This window comes from Oreochromis niloticus, linkage group LG15, assembly GCF_001858045.2.
Source record: "Oreochromis niloticus isolate F11D_XX linkage group LG15, O_niloticus_UMD_NMBU, whole genome shotgun sequence".
NCBI classification, from domain to species: domain Eukaryota; kingdom Metazoa; phylum Chordata; class Actinopteri; order Cichliformes; family Cichlidae; genus Oreochromis; species Oreochromis niloticus.
In genome coordinates this window covers 286773-306401 of record NC_031980.2, presented here as the reverse complement: position 1 = coordinate 306401, position 19629 = coordinate 286773, and the positions used below count along the sequence as shown (strand labels likewise).

The 19629-nt window shown below is 43.2% G+C and overlaps 1 protein-coding gene across 9 annotated transcripts in view; it reads left to right on the top strand.

The window, feature by feature from the left end:
* The window catches only part of disp1 (dispatched homolog 1 (Drosophila)), a 94368-nt gene that overhangs the window by 59714 nt on the left and 15025 nt on the right, over nucleotides 1-19629 (top strand). For 7 of the 9 annotated variants that reach the window (XM_003440843.5, XM_005449883.4, XM_019353530.1 and 4 more), the window contains one exon: nucleotides 4272-4935. The exons of the other annotated variants lie outside the window; for them this stretch is intronic. In XM_003440843.5, coding sequence (XP_003440891.1) covers nucleotides 4313-4935 — 623 coding nt within the window. In that variant the 5' untranslated portion in view covers nucleotides 4272-4312. The remainder of the gene's footprint in view (nucleotides 1-4271; nucleotides 4936-19629) is intronic. 9 annotated transcript variants of the gene reach the window in all.

Below are 19629 nucleotides of genomic sequence, written 5' to 3'. Positions count from 1 at the left end.
GCCAATTATGGATCTTCGGATCCACATTATGTCAGCAGCTGTTCTCCACCGTGAACTATGTTAAAAACAAACACCGCTCCCGCCTGACAGACGACAGCTTACAGTCCTGCGTAAAGATGAAAGTGACTTCGTACAGCCCCGATTTCCAGACGCTGTGCGCAGAGGTTCAGGAGCAGAAGTCCCAATGTAAACATACCACGGCAGACCCGACGATGTTTCCATGAACATGATTGCGGGTGCCGCTCAGGTGCGTCCGCCTCCCCACACATTAACCAGGTAAAATACATATTTAAGAAGAATTTTGCAAATATCTATTTTTCATTTTTCAGCAGCATAGTGCTTTTTTTCCAATTACTTTTTTAAAAGTCAGGTCAAGGCTCCAAAAGCCCAAAGGGGATATAAGGGTGGCGGCTCATTTTAGTTCAGCTGGGTGTCTTTGCTTTTGTTATATTTCTTTAAGAGTTCAAAATGTGTTAATTACGTAAATAAAATGTAATTTTCTCTGTAGCACTTCATGGATTTCATAAGCAACACACCTTAGTTGTTCACACAAAGCATAATTAAAAAACAATATATACAGTGTTATCTTCATTTTAGATGTCAAAAAGTATTTGCGGCTCCCAGAGTTTTCTTTTGCGTGGAAATCGCGTCCAAGTGGCTCTTTGGGTGTTAAAGGTTGCAGACCCCTGCCTTAAACACTTAAAGCTGTAAGCTAATGATAGTTATATAAGAGCAGATGCATGTTGGTGCAATAAGCTGTACGTTTTACATCCAATGGATGCATGATCTGATTAGTCGACTAGTCGCAAAAATAATCGGTGACTAGTCGACTATCAAAATAATCGTTTGTGGCAGCCCTAATATATATGTGTGTGTGTGTGTGTATATACACACACACACACACACACACACACACACACACACACACACACACACACACACACACAGAGAGAGAGAGTGTGGTCTCCTGTATGTATTTTTGTAATTGGGGCTGAAACTGTAGCACAAACCTCCTGTTTTTCCTCACTTGTTGGAAGCTTTTTTTTCCTCATACTTTTTGTAATCCATAAAATCTCTGCCCGTTCATGCTCCATAAATCATATTGATCTGAAACGGCCCATTTTATGACTGTTGTGACTGCAATGAGAAGACAGGAAAATGAGTTTAGTCAAATATTTCACAGGTGAAGTTTTCAGAGAAAAACCATCTGTCTTTAAGTTTACTGCACAGGTGTGTGTTCTTCTAGTTCTCTTAGATCTGCATGACTGCCTCCACGGGAGCTCTTTTTATTTACTTTATGAAATAAGATGAAAGAGTATACTTTCTCATGATTTGTGGATTTAAGTGTATTAAAATACAGAACATACTCTCACAGGGGTCGTCCTTAGTGAAAAGTGTCCTAAAACTAGAACCTGGAGCGAGTAACCTACGAGCATCTTTACTGGGAAACTAAAAAATAATTTAAAAAAAAGTGACAATGGTCCAAAAATAGAAGCATGTGGGACAGAAACCCTCAGACATCTTTGGTTGCTTGATTTATGACTCAGACACTTTCCTGATGAGTTTACAGCCACAGTCGTTCCTACAATCTCACAATGACGAGCTGCAAGATTTACTGAACGCAACATTATGCTCACTCTGTAACGTATGACGCCCACGTGCAGTGATCCTCCTTCCACCCTGAGCTTGTCAAACACTGCACTTGTGAGCGTGCTCTGTGTGTTGTCATGGTGGGACTTGAATTTGTAATATTTCCATAGACCGTCTTAAATAGTTGCATATAGCTTCTGACTGAACGCCGAGGCCATCGGGGAGCGACTTGTCATTGGTTATGAGGAAAATGACCCTAAAGATCCTTTACATGCTAGTTACACATCCTCTTGACTGCCGAATGATGCTGTTCTGCTACCTTGTGATTGATAACTTGCATATGAGAGCAGACTAAGAAGAGTTAGACTGATGACTGATTGCAAAGTAAAGACCTTTAGTTAAGGTACCAGCTTGTGCCAGTGGTAGGTGAACTTTAAGGCAGTGCTAAAGGGTGAGGTCTTTGCATAGCTGCATCATTGGGAAAACATCTGCATTGGCTTCAATCAAATATAAGCCCGTTCTGGCTGTGAAGATGTTATGGTTATCCTGAGGAGTGCCATGGATATCTCACTACCTGTGAGGAGTGGTTAAAAAGACTTAAAATGTCACTTTATTTGTGCCCGTATCATCAAAGTACCAGTAACAGTGGTGTTAGTCATATATACTGAAGGAGAGAGGGGCAAGGTGCTACATGCCAGAGCCTGGGGAAAGAGGAGAAGAGACAATTTAATCCCAAATGATCTCCTGTGGAAGTAAACCACAGTAAAACCCGATGCAGTTTATGACATAAAGGCTTTGAAAAATGATCCCTTTAATGAAAGAAAGAGTGAGTTGTGCCGTGAAGGTACTCAAACATGTAAAGCTGAACTTGTAGATCTGTATAAAGGCAGAACGGCGTCTGTTTTTTCTTCCTTCGGTCTTATCCAGAGTGTGTGACGTGCTTGCAGGGAGCTCGGTCGGTTCACATTCCTGCAAAATCACGCTTTTCCTTAAGTGTGCCAAAGTGGACACTGCACAACAAATGTTGTATGTGTTGACCAATCACAGTTGAAATGGCTAATTCAGAAAAGTTGAAAAGTCTGCATGTTTTAAATCTAAATGTCTTTGCATGTGTAATGTCATTAGCGTGTTATTTTTGTTGAGTGTACCGTTTTTCTTCGGCCCTCTCTGGGGCCCCTCGCTGTGAATGGAAAAAGATTTTCTGCTTAGTTTCTCAGGACTGGTAGTTTGGAGTTTTTAGGAGACTCTGATGAATAAATAAATAAACAAACAAGGCTTTTGTTTTAGTCTAGATGAACAGATGACCCTAACAGAATTTGACTTTGAAATGACAAGATCAGGATAAACGTGTCTGTCAGACTGCAGATGGACACAATCAGAAATGGGAGAAGATCCTGGCTCCATCCAAAGACTGAGAAAAGAAGCAGACGGTGCCTCCAGCAGCTCATTTACGTGTTTATTCTCATTTATTATCTGTCCAAACATCCAAGTGTAAGAATGAGTCCGTGCTTTGTGTTTGTGGATTATTTACAGACAAGGATCGGTGACTTTGTGGAGCCGCTCGTCTCTGCTTGGACTCACTGTGAGGACAAGACTACAAAAATTCACTGTTGCTCGCCAAGAAATAATCAGTCACATAACTCCAACTTGTCTTGTTTACACTTCGGTTTTCTCTGGATTACACACAAGAAGAAGAAGAAGAAGAAGAAGCATTTTTGTTTGTTTTTGTTTTTTCCCGCTCTCCCCAACTTTGGGACGAACCTGCCTCAAGTTTCTAATAGAGGCTGGAAGCAGCAGCACGACACGGACATGCAGATGTTAAAATATAACTTCAGTTATATCGTTGAAAGCCTTATCCCAGTCAGAGCCGTCGGGGGATTAACGGAGCACGCTCAAGTCAAAATTGGGACAGTTGTGTGGTGTAGGTGCAGTTTTAGTTGGTGTGCAGCTCTTTGCTTCGATTTGTTTATGTAGCGTCAGTTTGCACTAATTTGCCTTAAGGTGATTTATTTAGCAAAGTAAAGGTTGGCCCATATGGGATGAACTGCCTTGTAACAGGAAGAAACCTCCAGTAGAACGAGGTTCGGGGAAGGGCAGCCATTGGACTAAAGGTGAGGGAAAAGAGATTAAAAAGAAACAGCAGAGAGAGGGAGACGGGACAAGGTGCAGCCCAGCAGCACAATGCGGTGACATCAGCTGAGCAGCTGAAGGTTCAGTCAGTATTTGCTGGCAACCAGCTGGTGAGTGCATTCCCACCTCATTCAGGGAAAAAGGGGAAAACATGTGTTTGAAGAAATGAAATGCTCAGACGAATCTGAATTTGTGAAAAAGCTCGCCACCACTTCACAAAAATATTGCTGTTTGACCTGAGTGTATCAGTAACCTATCACGATACCTTATCAGCCTTTTGCCCCACCCCAGCTCTTCGTGGAAAAGCAGCTGTTCCTTGTATCTTCATATTTAGTAGACTGATAAGACAATGATAAAGAGAAACATTAAAGGACTCCTCCTACATGGTGATGATCATCAGTGTGTATGCTGCTGCAGTGACACCGACAGTTGTAACAACTGCACCACATTCTGAATGTACATTGCAATGCTAGAATCGAAATGAGAAAAACTAATAGTAAATTGTGGTAAATGAGAGAATGACCACTAAAATGTATCATCTCCCTCTGCAGAGGAGTGACTGTGTCCGTGACCCGCCGGCTGGGAGAGGACGATGGCCCTGAGCGATGGAATCGGCGACCCTCTAGCCCTCAGCAACGCTGGGCAGCATCCTCTCAGCGCCAGTGGACATGCACCTTCAAACATCAGGACAGCAGTCAGCAGTGGCCAGGACCCTCTCACATGCAACCCTGCTAGCGACTGTCTGACAGCAGGAAGAGATGAAGATGCAGCATCAAAGATGCAGCAGCAGCCGCACATTACTGAGCGAGTGAACAGAGCGAGCCAGAACGGTGGCGTGCTCAAACAGAATGGTTCCCTGAGGAGACTTCCCCCAGCATCAGCCGCCTCTTCTTCTCCTGCTGTCTCCGCCAGAAGCCACCTTCCCTCCGCTGTGCCCCCGTCCTCTTCCTCTGCTGCACTCTGCTGCCAGCACTGTCACTTCCCCTCCGCTGTGTGCTGCCCCTGTGGCCGGCAGGAGTGCCCGCTCTTCCAGAATCCAGGCACAGGTCCGGGGCCCGGCTCCGTTCCCCACCCAGGGACCGGTTCATCTTGCCCGTGCTGCCTCTCTGCCTGCACGTACTCTCACCCTCATCCTCTTCACCCATCTCTCCACCACCACCATCAGCAGCGCTGGCAGGAACACCTTCAGAGCCAGACACATGCACCAGGGATCAGGTAGTTTTTCTTCTTTTCCCCCTCATTTTTCCAACACTTTAGTCAGGCCCCTTTTTTGTTTTCTGGTTTGCGGGACTCTTCAGGTTGTACGTATCAAAATGTTTAAACCAAAGATAAGACTGGAAGTTCTCAGGTTTTTCCTTAACCCGCCGTGGACCCCGCTGTGCTGGGAGTCCACATGTGGGGACCATGCCTTCTCCATTTGAAGCAGGATTTTTACATTTGTTGGCAGCTCTTTCCTCAGCTGATCCATATTTAGCGACTTGGCTCTTTCCCTTTTACTCCCAGACCGCAGGCCTATCCCGCATGTGAAACTGGAACCATTCAATGCCTCATGTGCTCATTTGCATAATCCTATATTTACCACCCCGGCAGACCAGGGCGGGCAAGAGGTGAATTTTTGCCGAAGTAATTATTTACTCATGTCAGCTCCCTTTCCATGGTTGCAGGTCGCTGCAGGGATTCCGATTTTTCATGAGACTTCTCCTTACATCTCAACATGGAATTTTCCTCACTCAAATAAAGTCACATCCCCCGCTCATGAGTTTCATTAAAAAAAGAGAGACGTTGTGGGTGGCGTTGAAAGATGAGGTTTGTGTAGCCTCAGTGGGTACACACACTAAACCCTGGGTGGGCAGAGGGAAGCTAAACACGGATTGTGTTGCAGGCATTTAGATGCATCTGCTGGCCTCTGTGGTTTTCTCCTCCGTGCTTTCTGTTACTTTCATTTTTCCTCCTCCTCAGTTTTTCTCTCACTTCATTAACACCCCCCCCCCCCATAATTCCACATGAGAATGGAGAGCAGATGTGGCGTGGGAGCTGTGCATCTGTAATGTTGAACCTCTCTTATTTACCAAACAGGTCCCTGTTCTTCAGCAATGACAGGTTTGAATTACAGACCCTGGGTTTGTTCCAAAAAGTTCACCCCCCAACTCCCCTGTTTCCTGTACTGTGTGTATCTCTGTGTGTGTGTTAGATGGTGAGATTACACACAGGAAATGATATACCTGTCTCAGTTGTGCCGTTTTGTCCTGAACCCAGACGCTAACTACAACCTTAAGCATTTGTCTCCTTGTTCTCTGGCCTTCTCCCAATACGTTTGTTAATTTGGAGGCACGTAGTCAAACGAGATGGCGTCAGATATCGTTTTGATCTGCCAGATTAGCCGAGGGGATTGCCTCTGAGATCACAGCACACTCGCGTCTAAAACTCTTTCACTCTCACACTAAGTTGTAACGTCAGCGCTTCGGGGAACCTTTTTACGTCTGTTCCACAACGGGCCCCTGTTCACGGCTTCACAAAACATGAATCCATGTTGCGAGATTAGCCCCTGCTTGCTTTTCTAATGTTTCTATTTTGAGGACGATCAAAAGCCTTCGGTGTCTTTGTCCGTGCTTGGATTCAACCAAATCTTTGGAGAGGTCCAAGCACAGCTCTGCAGCAGTTTGGGTCTGTTAGAAGCATTAGGAGCATGTTTGTGTCTGCGCTGTAAGATTAGCTATGTAGCCACTTTGTGTGTTTCATTTAAGTCGAGCAGTAGCACGGGGTCCTTGGGAATGGCTTTCCCAGTCAGGACCAGACCTGCTGACAGGTTTAAAGGACTTCAGGTGGAATTCTGTAAGATACAGCAGGCGGGAAGTGGTTTAGCTCCAAAAGCCTGAATTAAAAATGAAATCAAATCAATTTCAAATCAATTTTATTTATAAAGCACTTTGGTCCGCAGTTGTTGTTTTTAAAAGTACTGTACAATAAAATAACCAGACTCTGAATTAAAAGCCAAAGAGTAAAAATGGGTCTTTAACCCTCATAATGTCCTCCTGATTTCCTTACACCTGTGGTCCTCAGGGGACAAAAATGTCCTCACTTAATTTGAGTGTTTTTTAAAGTATAAAGTATAAATTGTCAATAAATTCAGTGTTACACCTTAGTTTTACTTAAGAATAACATATTACCACAAAATGTACCTTTTATTTTACATTTTAGGGCCACCAGACCTTGTTTACATAAAGTATTCTCTGTTTTTGAGTGAAAATAAAACGAGACAATAAAATATTTAATTGTTTAGATAATTTTGACTATTTGACAGTTGAGTGCTGTATGTTGAATTTTAGTAAAAATGTTTTTTTTAATCATTTACAAATTTTAAGTGGCAGCACATAATCACACCTGTTGTCCTCAGGGGACAAAAATGTCCCCATCTGGTTTGATTGACACTATTTCTTTATTCCATTTCAAATTTATGTCTGATAAAACCACCTCATTTATACGAAATGTTTTTGTTTTCGGGTAAAAAATAAAATAAATCATCAGTTATTGTGATTATTGTTTCACAACCAGAGTCGGTTGCTTTAACAGATGATCACAGACGGGTTTATGTCAAAGTTAATTTAGGAAGCTGTTTTTAAACAACTTCAAGTTTTTTACTGGCAGCAAATAATCACATCTGTTGTCCTCTGGGCTCAAAAATGACCCTGTCTGGTTTGACTATTTATAAAGCAAGAAGTATTTTATTATTATTTATTTTAGTTTATTCCACAGTTTCGGAGCAGTCACAGCAAAAGCTCCTCTGTGTTTTAACCTGGACCTACGGACAACTAGAAGCATTTGGTCCGCAGACCTCAAAGATCTCGCCGGAGTATACCAATTTAATAGATCAGAAAGATATATATAGGAGCTAGTCCATGCAATGTTTTAAAAACAAGTGTCAAGATCTTAAAATCAATTTGAAAACTAACAGGCAGCCAGTGTAGCGAGGCGAGTATAGGGGACATGTGCTCTCGCTCCTGCTTGCTAGTCAGAAGCCTTGCCACAGCATTTTGAACCAGCTGCAGTCGGCCAATAGATGACGAAGTAACACCAGAGTAGAGGCTGTTGCAGAAGTCGAGGTGAGATTAAATAAAGGCGTGGATCGCTTTCTCAAAGTCTCTGAAGCAGAGAAATGGCTTCACCTTTGCAAGTAAGCAGAGGTGAAAGAAGCTGATCTTGATCACATTATTTATCTGTTTATCGAATGTTAAATTACTATCAAAAATCTGAGGAACCTAATACTTGTGCATCTCAAAAAACTAGAATATCATAAAGGTTAATTATTTTTGGTCATTTAAAATGTAAACTTAATATATTCTGTGATTGTAAAGTTTTCTTATTTTTTATGTATTTAAAAAAAATCATTTTTATAACTCAAAATCAGGAATCCAGCATTTCAAATTATTAGAGGTGGAAATCACCAAACAGCCCATTCAATTCAATTCAGTTTTATTTATATAGAGCCAAATCACAGCAGTCACTGCAGGGTGCTTTTTATTGTAACGTAAAGACGCTACGATAGGACAGCGAGAACAATCATGTGACCCCCTTTGAACAGGCACCGGGCGACAGTGGGAAGGAAAAAATCCCTTTTAACAGGAAGAGACCTCTGAATATATTATCACATTACGTCACTCATTACACAATATTATTGATTTTTAACACTGTCCTTGTTCAGTGTGTGATTGAACGGGTCAAACTGTCAGTTACACGCTGCTTCTGATAACAAACTGTGATAAATGATCAAAAATCACAAATCTGTTACCGTCTACACAGAAATTCAAATTTAAAAGAAAATCTTATTTAAAATTTACATTTCTGCTCAGCAGCCGTCCTACTCTACAGGACTATGAGTGACCAGAATCCAACCAGCTGCTCCAGTTTTCTGAAAGTCTCCATAGGTACATGTAGGAGGAGGCTGCAGCTGGTGCAGCTTCTCTGAGCTCGGCGCAGTCACACCAGCATTGCAGCTGCAGCACGTTCTGCTGGCCCTTCAGAGCAGAACAGCTACCAATCACCTTTGAGGTAATAACTGCTGCCAATCAAAGCTGGGACACTTGGGCCAACGCTACGGTGCAGTGCTGTTCTCGCTCTGCAGTGAGAGCCGTCATCACGAGGGAGAACGGTTGTGTCGCTTCAGGGCACCTGAGGTTCAGCTAAGCTGCTTCTGCATCCATGACCCAACAACAGCAACCGAAACAGCTCGCTGACACTCAAGCATCCAGGGTCACTCTGAATATTTCACCTCTCTCCTCTTGCGCTCCAAGTGCCGCTCCCTTCTTTACCGACTCCTTTCGCAACCACTCCTGTTGTTTACGGCAACCACAGATTTGGCTGAGCTCCGCGCTTGGTAGGATTGCAAAAATTCCCGTGTCTGTCTCTCGCGCTCTCTCGCTCTCTCTCCGACGCCGTCTCAGAAAAGGTCAGCTTTTATAATCTGGAGCGAGTTTGAATTTTGTGGTATTTGTATGCTGCAGGTGGTTTGGTTGCTATGACACATGAGAAAACTCCATGAAAACATGACCTCTTCAAAGTGCAGACCAGTTCATCGGGTGTCATTTTGGAGCTTTATCAGCTGATTTATCAGTTATCTTCAGTGGAACAAACGTCTCTGTCCAGCTTTTATTTCTTTGCAGTATTTGCAATTTATCAGTCTCCACATTTTTTGTGTTGTCCTTCTTTTTACCTCCTCCTGTGTTTTTCTGTCAGACAGCTGCAAGCCTCAACCAGCAACGGTCTGTTTGAAAGTGATCCATTTGCTTGGTATTTCAGGGTGTCAGCTTGATGAGGATTAGCACATTATCAAGAAGAACAAGTGTTTGTAAGGCCTTTGTGGTGGCCTGTTCCCGAGCTTTGTCAGCTGCCTCACCAAATAAGGCGCGTTTGTGGGGATGTATCCTGTTTTCCTTTGTGTTTGAACACTGTGCGTCAGCCTTTTTATTCACAGTCTTCACATGAGCCTTTTACCCTCAACCTTAATGTGCAAGAACTAAGAAGCTGGATCGTGCAGTTGTAACTATTTTGGTTGTTTTTGGCTTTGTTTTATTCACTCAATATTAAGTTAGTAGCCCATGGTACATGTTACACCCATTTCAAATGAGACGATTGCTTGGCTGTATGCATGTGTGTATATTTAGTGGCTCCTGGGGCGTTTCTGAAAGCTCTGTGATGGATGGGGGAGATTTCCGGGCATCCTGCGTGTCTAATCCTCTCTGTGCTGCAGGGGAGCTACAAGGTTATCCCAGGACACGTTTGACATATCATGACTGTACACGGTAAACCTCAGTGTTAGTATAATGACAGCAAAGGTGACTGGTAACCAATAGACAGAATGGATATATGCTGCTTAGCCGAGCTGCTACCATAAAAAGCAACGCATTTTCTTTGTACTGTTGATTTGTTTTTAATAATGTTTGACCTTCGTGTCGTGGCTGACACTAGTGGTAACTTGGTGTACTAGCCAACTAACATTGGTTGTTTTTCTAGCAGTAAGGCTAGCTAGCAAACCTAAAGTTAGCCAGCTAGCTAATAAAATAATGTGGAAGAGCCGAGGTCGTGTACAGTGTGTTTGGGCTCATCCTCTCAAGACAATATTTTCCCGTGTTGGGTCACTTGCAGCAGTTCTTTCATTTTCTCATTTTTCATCCATGAAATCAAAAGTCCCTGTAAGAATCAGATGTTCTGTTGATGCTGTCCTCTAACTCACATCATTGACATCTGGGGAATGTCTTGACTTTTAAGTAATGTTGCCATTTGCACACTGACACTTGAAAAGCTGCACAGTGCATGTTTGAGCTGCAGATTTGAGACTGACCTCCTGACCTTTCTCCTCGTTTGGCTACATCTCACAGTTTCGTGTTTGTGGTACGTGACAAGACTTTAGCTGCACTTCAGTAATCGCAGCTTCAGGGTAATTATTTAGGTCTGTGTCTTTTTGCCTTTGCTAACTTTCATTGTGTGGACCAGTGCTGTATCAGTTATCATCAGTGCTGATAAACCTGGATCATTGTTATGAAATCTCTGTTTTGATATATATTGTGGACCAAGTCATAAAAGCAAAGCTGCAAAGTGTTAGGAATAAGCACTGTAGCTTTAATTTTGTTGGTCTGCACATTAAGGCTGTTCAGGGTAGGCCGTATGAAATCGGGTACAGAAACATACTTTGATCAAATGTTTTTGCCTGTTGTAATTTTTTTTTTTTCCTGCCCTTTTTATCTGACTGCTCAGTGGGTGTTTCCAACCCTCTTTCACCTTTAGCTGCTTTGTTTTCCACAGCTTTTTCTGTTTTTACATCTCCTTCCTTCTGATTCCTGTCTGCTCCCCGTGTCCTCCTCAGTATGAAACAAAGCCCATAAAGAGGGTTAGGGTTACTGCGATCAAAGGCTCTGGCTGGTCCATGAATCAGGATCAAAGCTGATGTGAACATGACGTCGTCATAAACTGGTTGAGCAGCTGGCTAAACCACAGCTGGATTAGGGTGGCTGGTTAAGCTTATCATAGCCTGTCAGCCTGGTTTAATGCTGAAGGTGAGACACGGAGAAATTTTGTCTTTCTTTTAACATCCTGTACCACTGCAGCACAGCATTTGATCACTTGCTAGCTTGAGCTAGCCTGCTGTAATACCTGGACATAACTGAACAGATAAGTTGAATGGGGACGGGAATTACACACACACACACACACACACACACAAAGATAGATGCTGTTATAGTAGGACCATAAAGTTTTAGCTCTTGATCCGGGGGGGGGGGGTCATAAATGCAAACCTACTTTAACTGACTGCTAAACTTGAGGGACAGTCTTACCTTGCCTAAAGGAAAGCATAACTGACCTTCCCGCTAGAAGGTAGAGGCCATCTTTCCAGGTGAAATATTAAATATATTTGCGACAGCCTGAATGATCTTTTCTGGCACTCATGTCTGTCGTGTCCAAATATGACAATGTGTGAGGTTACTAATTATATATGAATAATTTCTATTATTTCAAACAATATCAATGCTAGGATCAAGAGCTAGGATTACACTTTAGACCCTGCACGTAGCTAATCACACAGGGGTCCAATTTCATTGCATGTAACGTGGTTGTGTGACATTGTATGTGACGAATAAAGGGGCTGACTGAGGTCTTTCCATGTCAAATATTAGACTACTTTAGGGCAGCACAAATCAAAACCTTGGTGGACATATGTAACCAGGTCTGCACAGCACAATGGAAGTAGCTGGAATACCAAATATCAGCTCATATTCACCTACAGGCAATAATAAGAACCACACAGCTTCATGAATCCAAGCCCTGGACTGGACCGCTACAAACATCTCTTAGGGTTCAATGTGGTCAGAGAAAACCTAACCAGGGAAAGACTGATACGGTGGAGATCGTACCACCCTGAATTCATCGCAAATAAAACTGATAGTCGATTTGAGAAATGGGAAGATGCAGGTTTGATTAAATAGTTTATTTACTTGATGGGACTGCTTTAAAACGCTTTGAAGATTTGAATGAACAAAGACTGACAAATGAAGACAAATTGGACATCATATGGATCTTTAAAAAGAAAGATCTGTTCCTGGTGTTTTAAATGTTTTCCCATTGGCATATAAATCAGTTCCTGGAATTAGATACCTTTCTAAAATATACAAAGGGTTGAAAGGGAAAAATACACAGTGTGTATAAAGGAAAAACTGGGAAAAGGAAGGAAATTTCAAAATGGAACTGGAAACGTGGGAAAACATATCCAAGTACTTCCTCTCTGTCCTGGAAAGTTTGGATGGAAGAACCTGGTTTTTCAGAACTCCAGTGCAGTGTGAGTTTATCCACAGGGAACTAACTTGCTGGAGATCCTGTGTTGGGGGGGGGGGGAATGCAAACCATTTCCACATTTTCGGTCGTGCCCACGGATCCTCCGGCACCGGACAGACGCACGCATGACATTAGAAAAAGCAAATCCATTATCATTCAAAACCTTAAATTTAGGTCTTTGTCTTCAGGCTCTACCAGAGTCCTGGGAGCAGGACAGACATCTTCATTCCAGAGCCAGTCTCCCAGTTCGGGGGTCATAACCTCAGGTGTTCCTGTTACCACGGCAACCACTGTTGCCTTCACCATATCGTCTCTCAGCTCTTGATATTTCTTAAGCTTCTTGTTTTCCTTCTTCCTGATGTTGCTGTTGCTCACAAACCCACACAAATATCTATGTATACATTTACAGAGAAAAGAGAGAACACTGTGTACTAGTATACATACCAGATGTGTTGATTTAGACTCTTGTTTTTTCCTTCATAATAAAGTGTGTTTGAAACAGCCAGGCAACACCCATGTGGAGATGAACAGCCCGTTTCTTGCTTCTGTTTCCTCTCCTGCATTTTTGAACTTTTGCTTGGAATTTTCCAGACTCCCTCTCTGCGTCGCAACACTCTCCTAATGTGAATGCACACTCGCACACATACAGTGTCTCTGTGTGTGAGGGAGCTCAAGGAACAGAGTTAATACGTTTCCAAGAATCACCTTTGGCCAGTGTAAAATAGAGCTAACGAACACGACTAGAGCACTTGTTTGCCACATTGCACGTCCCTGTGTTTCCCAACAACACGAGATATTGCAGCAAAGCTCCAGAAGAGCAAAACCCCCCCAAACCCTACCAGACAACGGTTGGGATATGATGAAGCGAGAAGAGTGATTGATGGAGACAGGAATGCTTGAGAGGAGGCACTCAAACAAATGGCGACCCTGGAGCTATCGTGTCCTCAGACGGCCTGGGACACAAAAGGATGGCGACAAAAGCACAGGGGAAACTAGACTGATGGTGCGGTGAGGTAATGATGGAAGAGGGAGAGCAGTGCAGAGTGAAAAATGAACCTCCAGAAAAAAAGAATCTTGACATCGCCCTTTTTTCTTTCACTACCTTGTCTGCTAATGAATGAGATCAAAGAAGGTCAAAGCAAAGCTGCAGGCGGTGTCTGAGGCAGCACAAGATCACATCTCGGGGGCGGTGGAGGAATTGGCGTAGGTAAGATTCAATGTCAGAGCGATTCACATGGGTCATTAAGGTGGGCCTGTTTCTCCAACCTCCAGCTCTGCATCATTCTGAATGATCTTACTCTGAGCCGTGGTTCTCCTCCTCACTTCGCTTTGTTTTCAGTCTGTTTTGTTCTTACTGGCTGCAGCTGATGGATCCAAACGTAGAGCATGAGACGTTCTTGGATTACTTTTACATTTATCTCATTATTTTAAATGTTGGCATCTTAAAAAGTGTGCACATAACAAGAAATAAGGAAAACCATAATCGGTCCCTTGTAATGTGTGTTTCTAATTACTTAATATAATATACTTGGAAAACCAGTGTAGTAAACTAGCCGTGCTGCCAGGTATCGATGCCGCGGTCAGATTTGAGTCTTTACATCAGCAGCCATAGTATAATGAGATGCTGAACTGCATTGCCTTTGCTTAGACCTACACCCCTGTCGTCTCTTTCCTGTTAAGGTTCTTGGTTTAAACTAGTCTTTCTATTAAACGACGGCAGATTAATGACTCGTGTTTGCTTTAAAAATCCTCTCCTCACTGTGGAGGAGAGGCTTCGGGATTTTCTTTGGAATGACTAGTTCTGTAGTTTATCTAGCTTGTGCTTGCACAGCGACCAAGTGTTTTGATAAAGATTCGTTATAATTTTCATTTCTCATGTTTGCACCCCCCCACGGCCTACTCTTTGAGTAAGAAGCTGGAGGATCAGCAGTTTCTGGTGGGAAGCATTGGTTCCACCTCTGGAGGTCTAATAGGAAAACCTGCTGCTCTCACTGACCACACAGACCCTCTCAGCTGCTTACAACTGAGCGGTGTAAAGTTTGGCAGGTTGGGAAGGATTTGTGGATTCAAACTGTCAGATTCCTGCTGGCACTGCCCTCCAGCTATTGACAGGTTTTGCTTTTTATTAGAAAGAATACGAATGACAATAATGATGTAGTATATGAAGCTCTGTGCAACAGACAGGCCTGTGTGCATCTCCGGGTGTGAGGTTAAAGTGATAAGAACGAGGCGAGGAGCAGCCACAATAAAGACGTCGCACTGACTGACAGCTTAACTACAGCCACAGTGCTTAAATCCCACATGTATGCTTGGAAGTTTTGTGCACCGTATTTCACCTCCAGGAATTCAAGGGAATGGCAGGTGCAGCCAGAAAAGGCCACGCTCACCAGTGGAAGCAGTCATCCTGCATCCACACATCCAGATGTGAACACGGACGTCTGCTTAAAGTCCTCAAGATCAGAAGCAATAAGAGGGCAACAATTAAACCCACTACCCACACCACCAGAAACCATTTAACTGAAAAAAACCATCAAAACTTATGTAGATGTTTTGAAAGTGTAACATTCAGAAATGTCTGGCACTAACTACTCCACCAGGGCTGTTGGGACCACGACCGCTGCCATCTACTCACCGCTAACAGTGTTATGCTCCTGGAGCCCAGGCGCCTGCAGTAGCTGTTGGTAAAAAGGTCACCTGCTCAACCAGGTGAACTACAGCAGCACCCAGTCTGTTCATATTTTGAGTACCAAGTGAATACTGCATATTTGGCTTTTTACAATTCTGAAGCCAAAATGACGATGCAAACTGGTTCCATCGAGCTATTTCAGCGTGTTAGCCGCGTCGCCTGTTATGTGTCACATCAGTTTTTTCTCTGGATAAATATTCAGAGCCTCTGTGCTAAAACAACAACTTTATCTCAAAAACATTTGAACATTTCCCTGACACAAACGTATGAATGTGTAAGTTAAGATTAAAATGCATTTTTTCATTTATTTACTTGACTAGATAATTTTTGCTCAAATTCCCAGTGTGATTATTAGTTGGCTTATATACGCAAAACCTCTTACTGGGACTATTTCATTCCGTGCAGGAATACACACTGTGTTGGGGAAAAGAGGGAATTACAGTCTGATGTGTCAGTGTTGAAATTATTGTCTGGAAAATGAAGAATGGAAAATGTGCTGCAAAATCCTGCTGCCTGCAAACCGAACGCATCAATAAAATGTTATATTTTCAACTGTATCATCACAAATATTATTTCAAATTTCTTGGAATATCGCAGTGTGATTTCTAGGCTGTATCGCCCACCCCTATTGGCTCATACATCTGTTTTGTTCTGTTATTGTTTCAGGCACTCAAAACATAAACAGATTTCCCAAACATTTATGTAAATATTTACCTACTCGTTTATGCTTTGTGTAACTCTGTTATGCTCAGCTGGCTGTTGTGGATGTGCCAAGTCCACAGCAATGTTTCCAGACATGTGTTGCCAACGGGCCACGGGTATCGTAGAGTGTCCTCTGGTGGATAAAACCCTCACAACATGGTTGAAGGATGTTTCTTCCGTCTCTCTTTTTTGTTTACTGACCATCATTACTGACCCCAGAGTGGTGGCTGCCCACTGCTTCACTCAGTGAATTGGTTAGATGCAGAGAGGAATTCCCCACGGGGATCAATAAAGTATGGTAAATGGTAAAATGGTAAATGGCCTGTATTTGTATAGCGCTTTACTTAGTCCCTATGGACCCCAAAGCGCTTTACACTACATACAAAGTATACATTATTATTATTATTATTATTATCATTATTATTATTATTATTATCATCATCATGAGATGTAAGTGCGTCCATAACGGCACTTGTACTGTGGTTGCTGCACTTTTTCCTCCCATCATGTCTGGTTGCATTTCCACCATGCGATGATGAGACGAGGGTGTCCCCGACTGACCTCAGTCTAAACTTTGTTTAAACAGCCCAGGTCTGTTTCTGTGTTTATTGGAGGCCTGTTAGAAACACGATGCCCAATGAATCACAGTGTGTTACCACTGACGCTAACTGATGCCTTTTTTTCTCCTTGCTTTCTTATCTGTCTGTCTGCCTATCTTTGCAGACGTAAAAGCAATGTGTCCACTTTATAGCACACAGTTGGCTGCTCTTGTTTGGTATTTCTTTAATGTACGTGAGTAATAGCTTTACAAGTGTTTACAGTCTTGGACTTTATTATCTGTTTACTGCAACACTGCTGGGCTAATTTCCACACTCGCTCATTTCTGAGCTTTCTAAAAGCTGGACTTTAGTGTTTGCATATAAATACAGGCTGACTTAAAGCGCTGATTTCCACTCATTACAATTATTTATCTGTCACAAAGTTTCCATTCCTTACGCCCTTTGAGCTTCGTATCCCTTTACAGTTGTGTTAATGTAATCCAAGGCTTGACACAGTATTCTTCTTTAGGCTGAGTTATCGGGCACAGTGTGGTATTTTTCTGCCCAGCTAGTCTCATGATGTCATTCGAGTGGGAGCGCTGGTAGCCGGGGCCTATTTCACGGCTAGGTCGAGCCTCTAATTGAGTGCAGCGTTTCAGCGAGGCACTAATCAGCGCTGGGCGGGCCCAGCAGCCTGATGGCTGACACTAATTGTTCCTGTGCCGACTTGAAGGCCTTGTTTGTGAAATATTTAGCTGCCCGTCTGCCTCTGAACTCTTAACCCCTGCAGCTTTACTTATTATTTTGCTAGTTCCTGTCCAGTTGTAAAATGCAGCAAGCTTGAGCACAAATGTCAACAACAGCAGTGCACAAACATGGCCCTTAGAGCTTAAAACCAGCAATCGCCTCACATCTGTTACAGTGCGCTCCAAGATCTCCATTTTGGATGAATCCCAAAAGATTTTGCTCCTCCTCGCACGATTGTCTGCTTCCGTCTGGGATGAGCCAGAGCCGTGGTGTGTAGAAAGCCGACCCTCGGTCCCCAGCTGCTTCTCTGTTCCTCTGTCAGCGCTGCGCTGAGTGAGCGGCGGGCCGTCTGTGTTTACCTTATTAATTAGCCCAGTGATCCAGAAACACTCTCCCTCTGGTAAATAGAATAACAGTGAAAGGTTACACGGGCGGAGGACAGGGAAAAGGAAAATGAGAGAGCAGGCAGCAAGCAAAGGAAGAAAGGGAAGGCGGTGTGGTCAGGAGGGACCAGAGAGTCTTGAAGGAAACCTGATGTCGCAGGTCAAAGGATTTAGGGTGGTGTTTGTTCATTTTACAGATTGCAGTTCTCGAGATCATGTTGACTGCAGCTTGCTAGTTTCAGTTTTATAACAATGGCATAAATTATTGCTGTGAACTGCATAGATCAAGAATCCATCATCTCTTGTCTTCTTTAAAAGCATCCAGGTATGCTGTGCAGCTTTCCAATTGGCTGAAATTGCGGGCCAAAATTCAAAACAGACCATTAAGTAGACAAATAGACAGCCTGACAGCGCTTTTATGAATCTGCTCCAAGTGTTTCCGATAGCTCGACTCCTCCATTTTGGGCCATATCTGTGTCCTGGGGTCTGCAGTTCAAGGCCATACATGGAAAGCCAAGAGACGGCGCTCAGTGAAATGAATTACATTAGCAATACAGAGTTTTCCCTTGGCTGCGCGTTCAAAGAAGGGCTGGGGAAACGTGGCTTTCATTAGGCACTGCTGGTTTAAACCAGGTTAGAGGTCACTTTGAAAGCTGAAGGGGAAAAAGTCTAAACGGTGACTAATAATACGAGAGCGAAGAGCAAAGGGAGGAAAACGCATTTTAATTTGATCAATTAAAATGAACTCATTTAAAGCCATTGCTTCAAATGGCTTAATGCCATGAAAACACTCAGGTCCATCTGTGTAACTTTTTCCTGGTTAACACTATTGTGACACAGGCAGTAGATCCGGTGAGGCCTTGCTGGATTGGACCTCTTCCAACTCATCCGTGCTCGATCCGTTTGGGATTTGAGGAGTTTAGAGGCCGGCTCGATGCCGTGGGCTCTGTGTGGTGCTGTTTGCAGCGAGCCCGGAGCATTGGAGCACAACACTGCATTGTAACATTTCTTTCCCCAGAGGAGCGTGAGTGATGGCCTGTTTGCGTCTGTGCATACCTGTGTTGGCAAACTGTGCTCTCAACTTGTGCCATTTGGCTGTCATATAAAAAGGCCCGGCGGGACTTTAAAGGGGATTTACAACCTCCTTACAACCCTGTGGAGTAAAATTCCTCGCTGGTCCCTCTAGTTCATTTGTGCTTCCCATTATGACTTATCTGACTTTGATTGGGGGGGGGCAGACACCCTGCTTCGCCCATGTGGCTGTGTTGCTAAAATCAGAGTGCTGTCAACCTGATTAGCTGCACAAGAAGGTGACCTCAGAACTCACTTCCTGTTTCTTTGTACCATTAGAGAAGTAAAGTAGGGCCACTTAGCTTCCAGTAAAGATGTGAGTCTATGATGCACTAAAAATGTATTTACAATCCTTTAAGCTTAAGGCTGTTAAAGCCCTGCATTGATCTTTCCAGAGACTTTTCTGGCAGAAGGGGTAACCCAGTCCTTCTGGCCTCCAATAAGGACTCTGCTCATTGATGTAGTCACAGTCCTGACACTCTCCTCTTGACTTGTCCTCATTTTAACTTGTGGCTGAATGTGCCTTCATTTGGCATCAGTGTGCAATCAACAGCTCTTTTAAAACGACTGATTAACGTGTTTTTGGGTAATATCGGTATTGGCCTTCTTATCGAATATCGACGTCTGCAAGTGTCAGCCATGTTGAATATCTGCTGAAACCAGCTCTAATAAGGCGTTTACCTGTATCAGTTTACTTGTTTATGTCATGTGATTCATTTATTTATTGAGTGTTCAGAAATGCAGACTTTCTGTTCTGTTTGACAGTTTTTAGTCACTCAGCTGTGTATGTTCATCCAAAAAAACCAAAACTCTGCATCGACCTTTTTTAACTGCAAAGCTTCAGTTTAGTTTTTTTGGGAAGCTAAAATCTCCAACTCTGGGCGTTCCGTGTGTTTTCTCCACACAGACACGTGTCTGTCTCCCGTGAACCCCTTTAGCCTTGATCATTAATCTCCTGTAG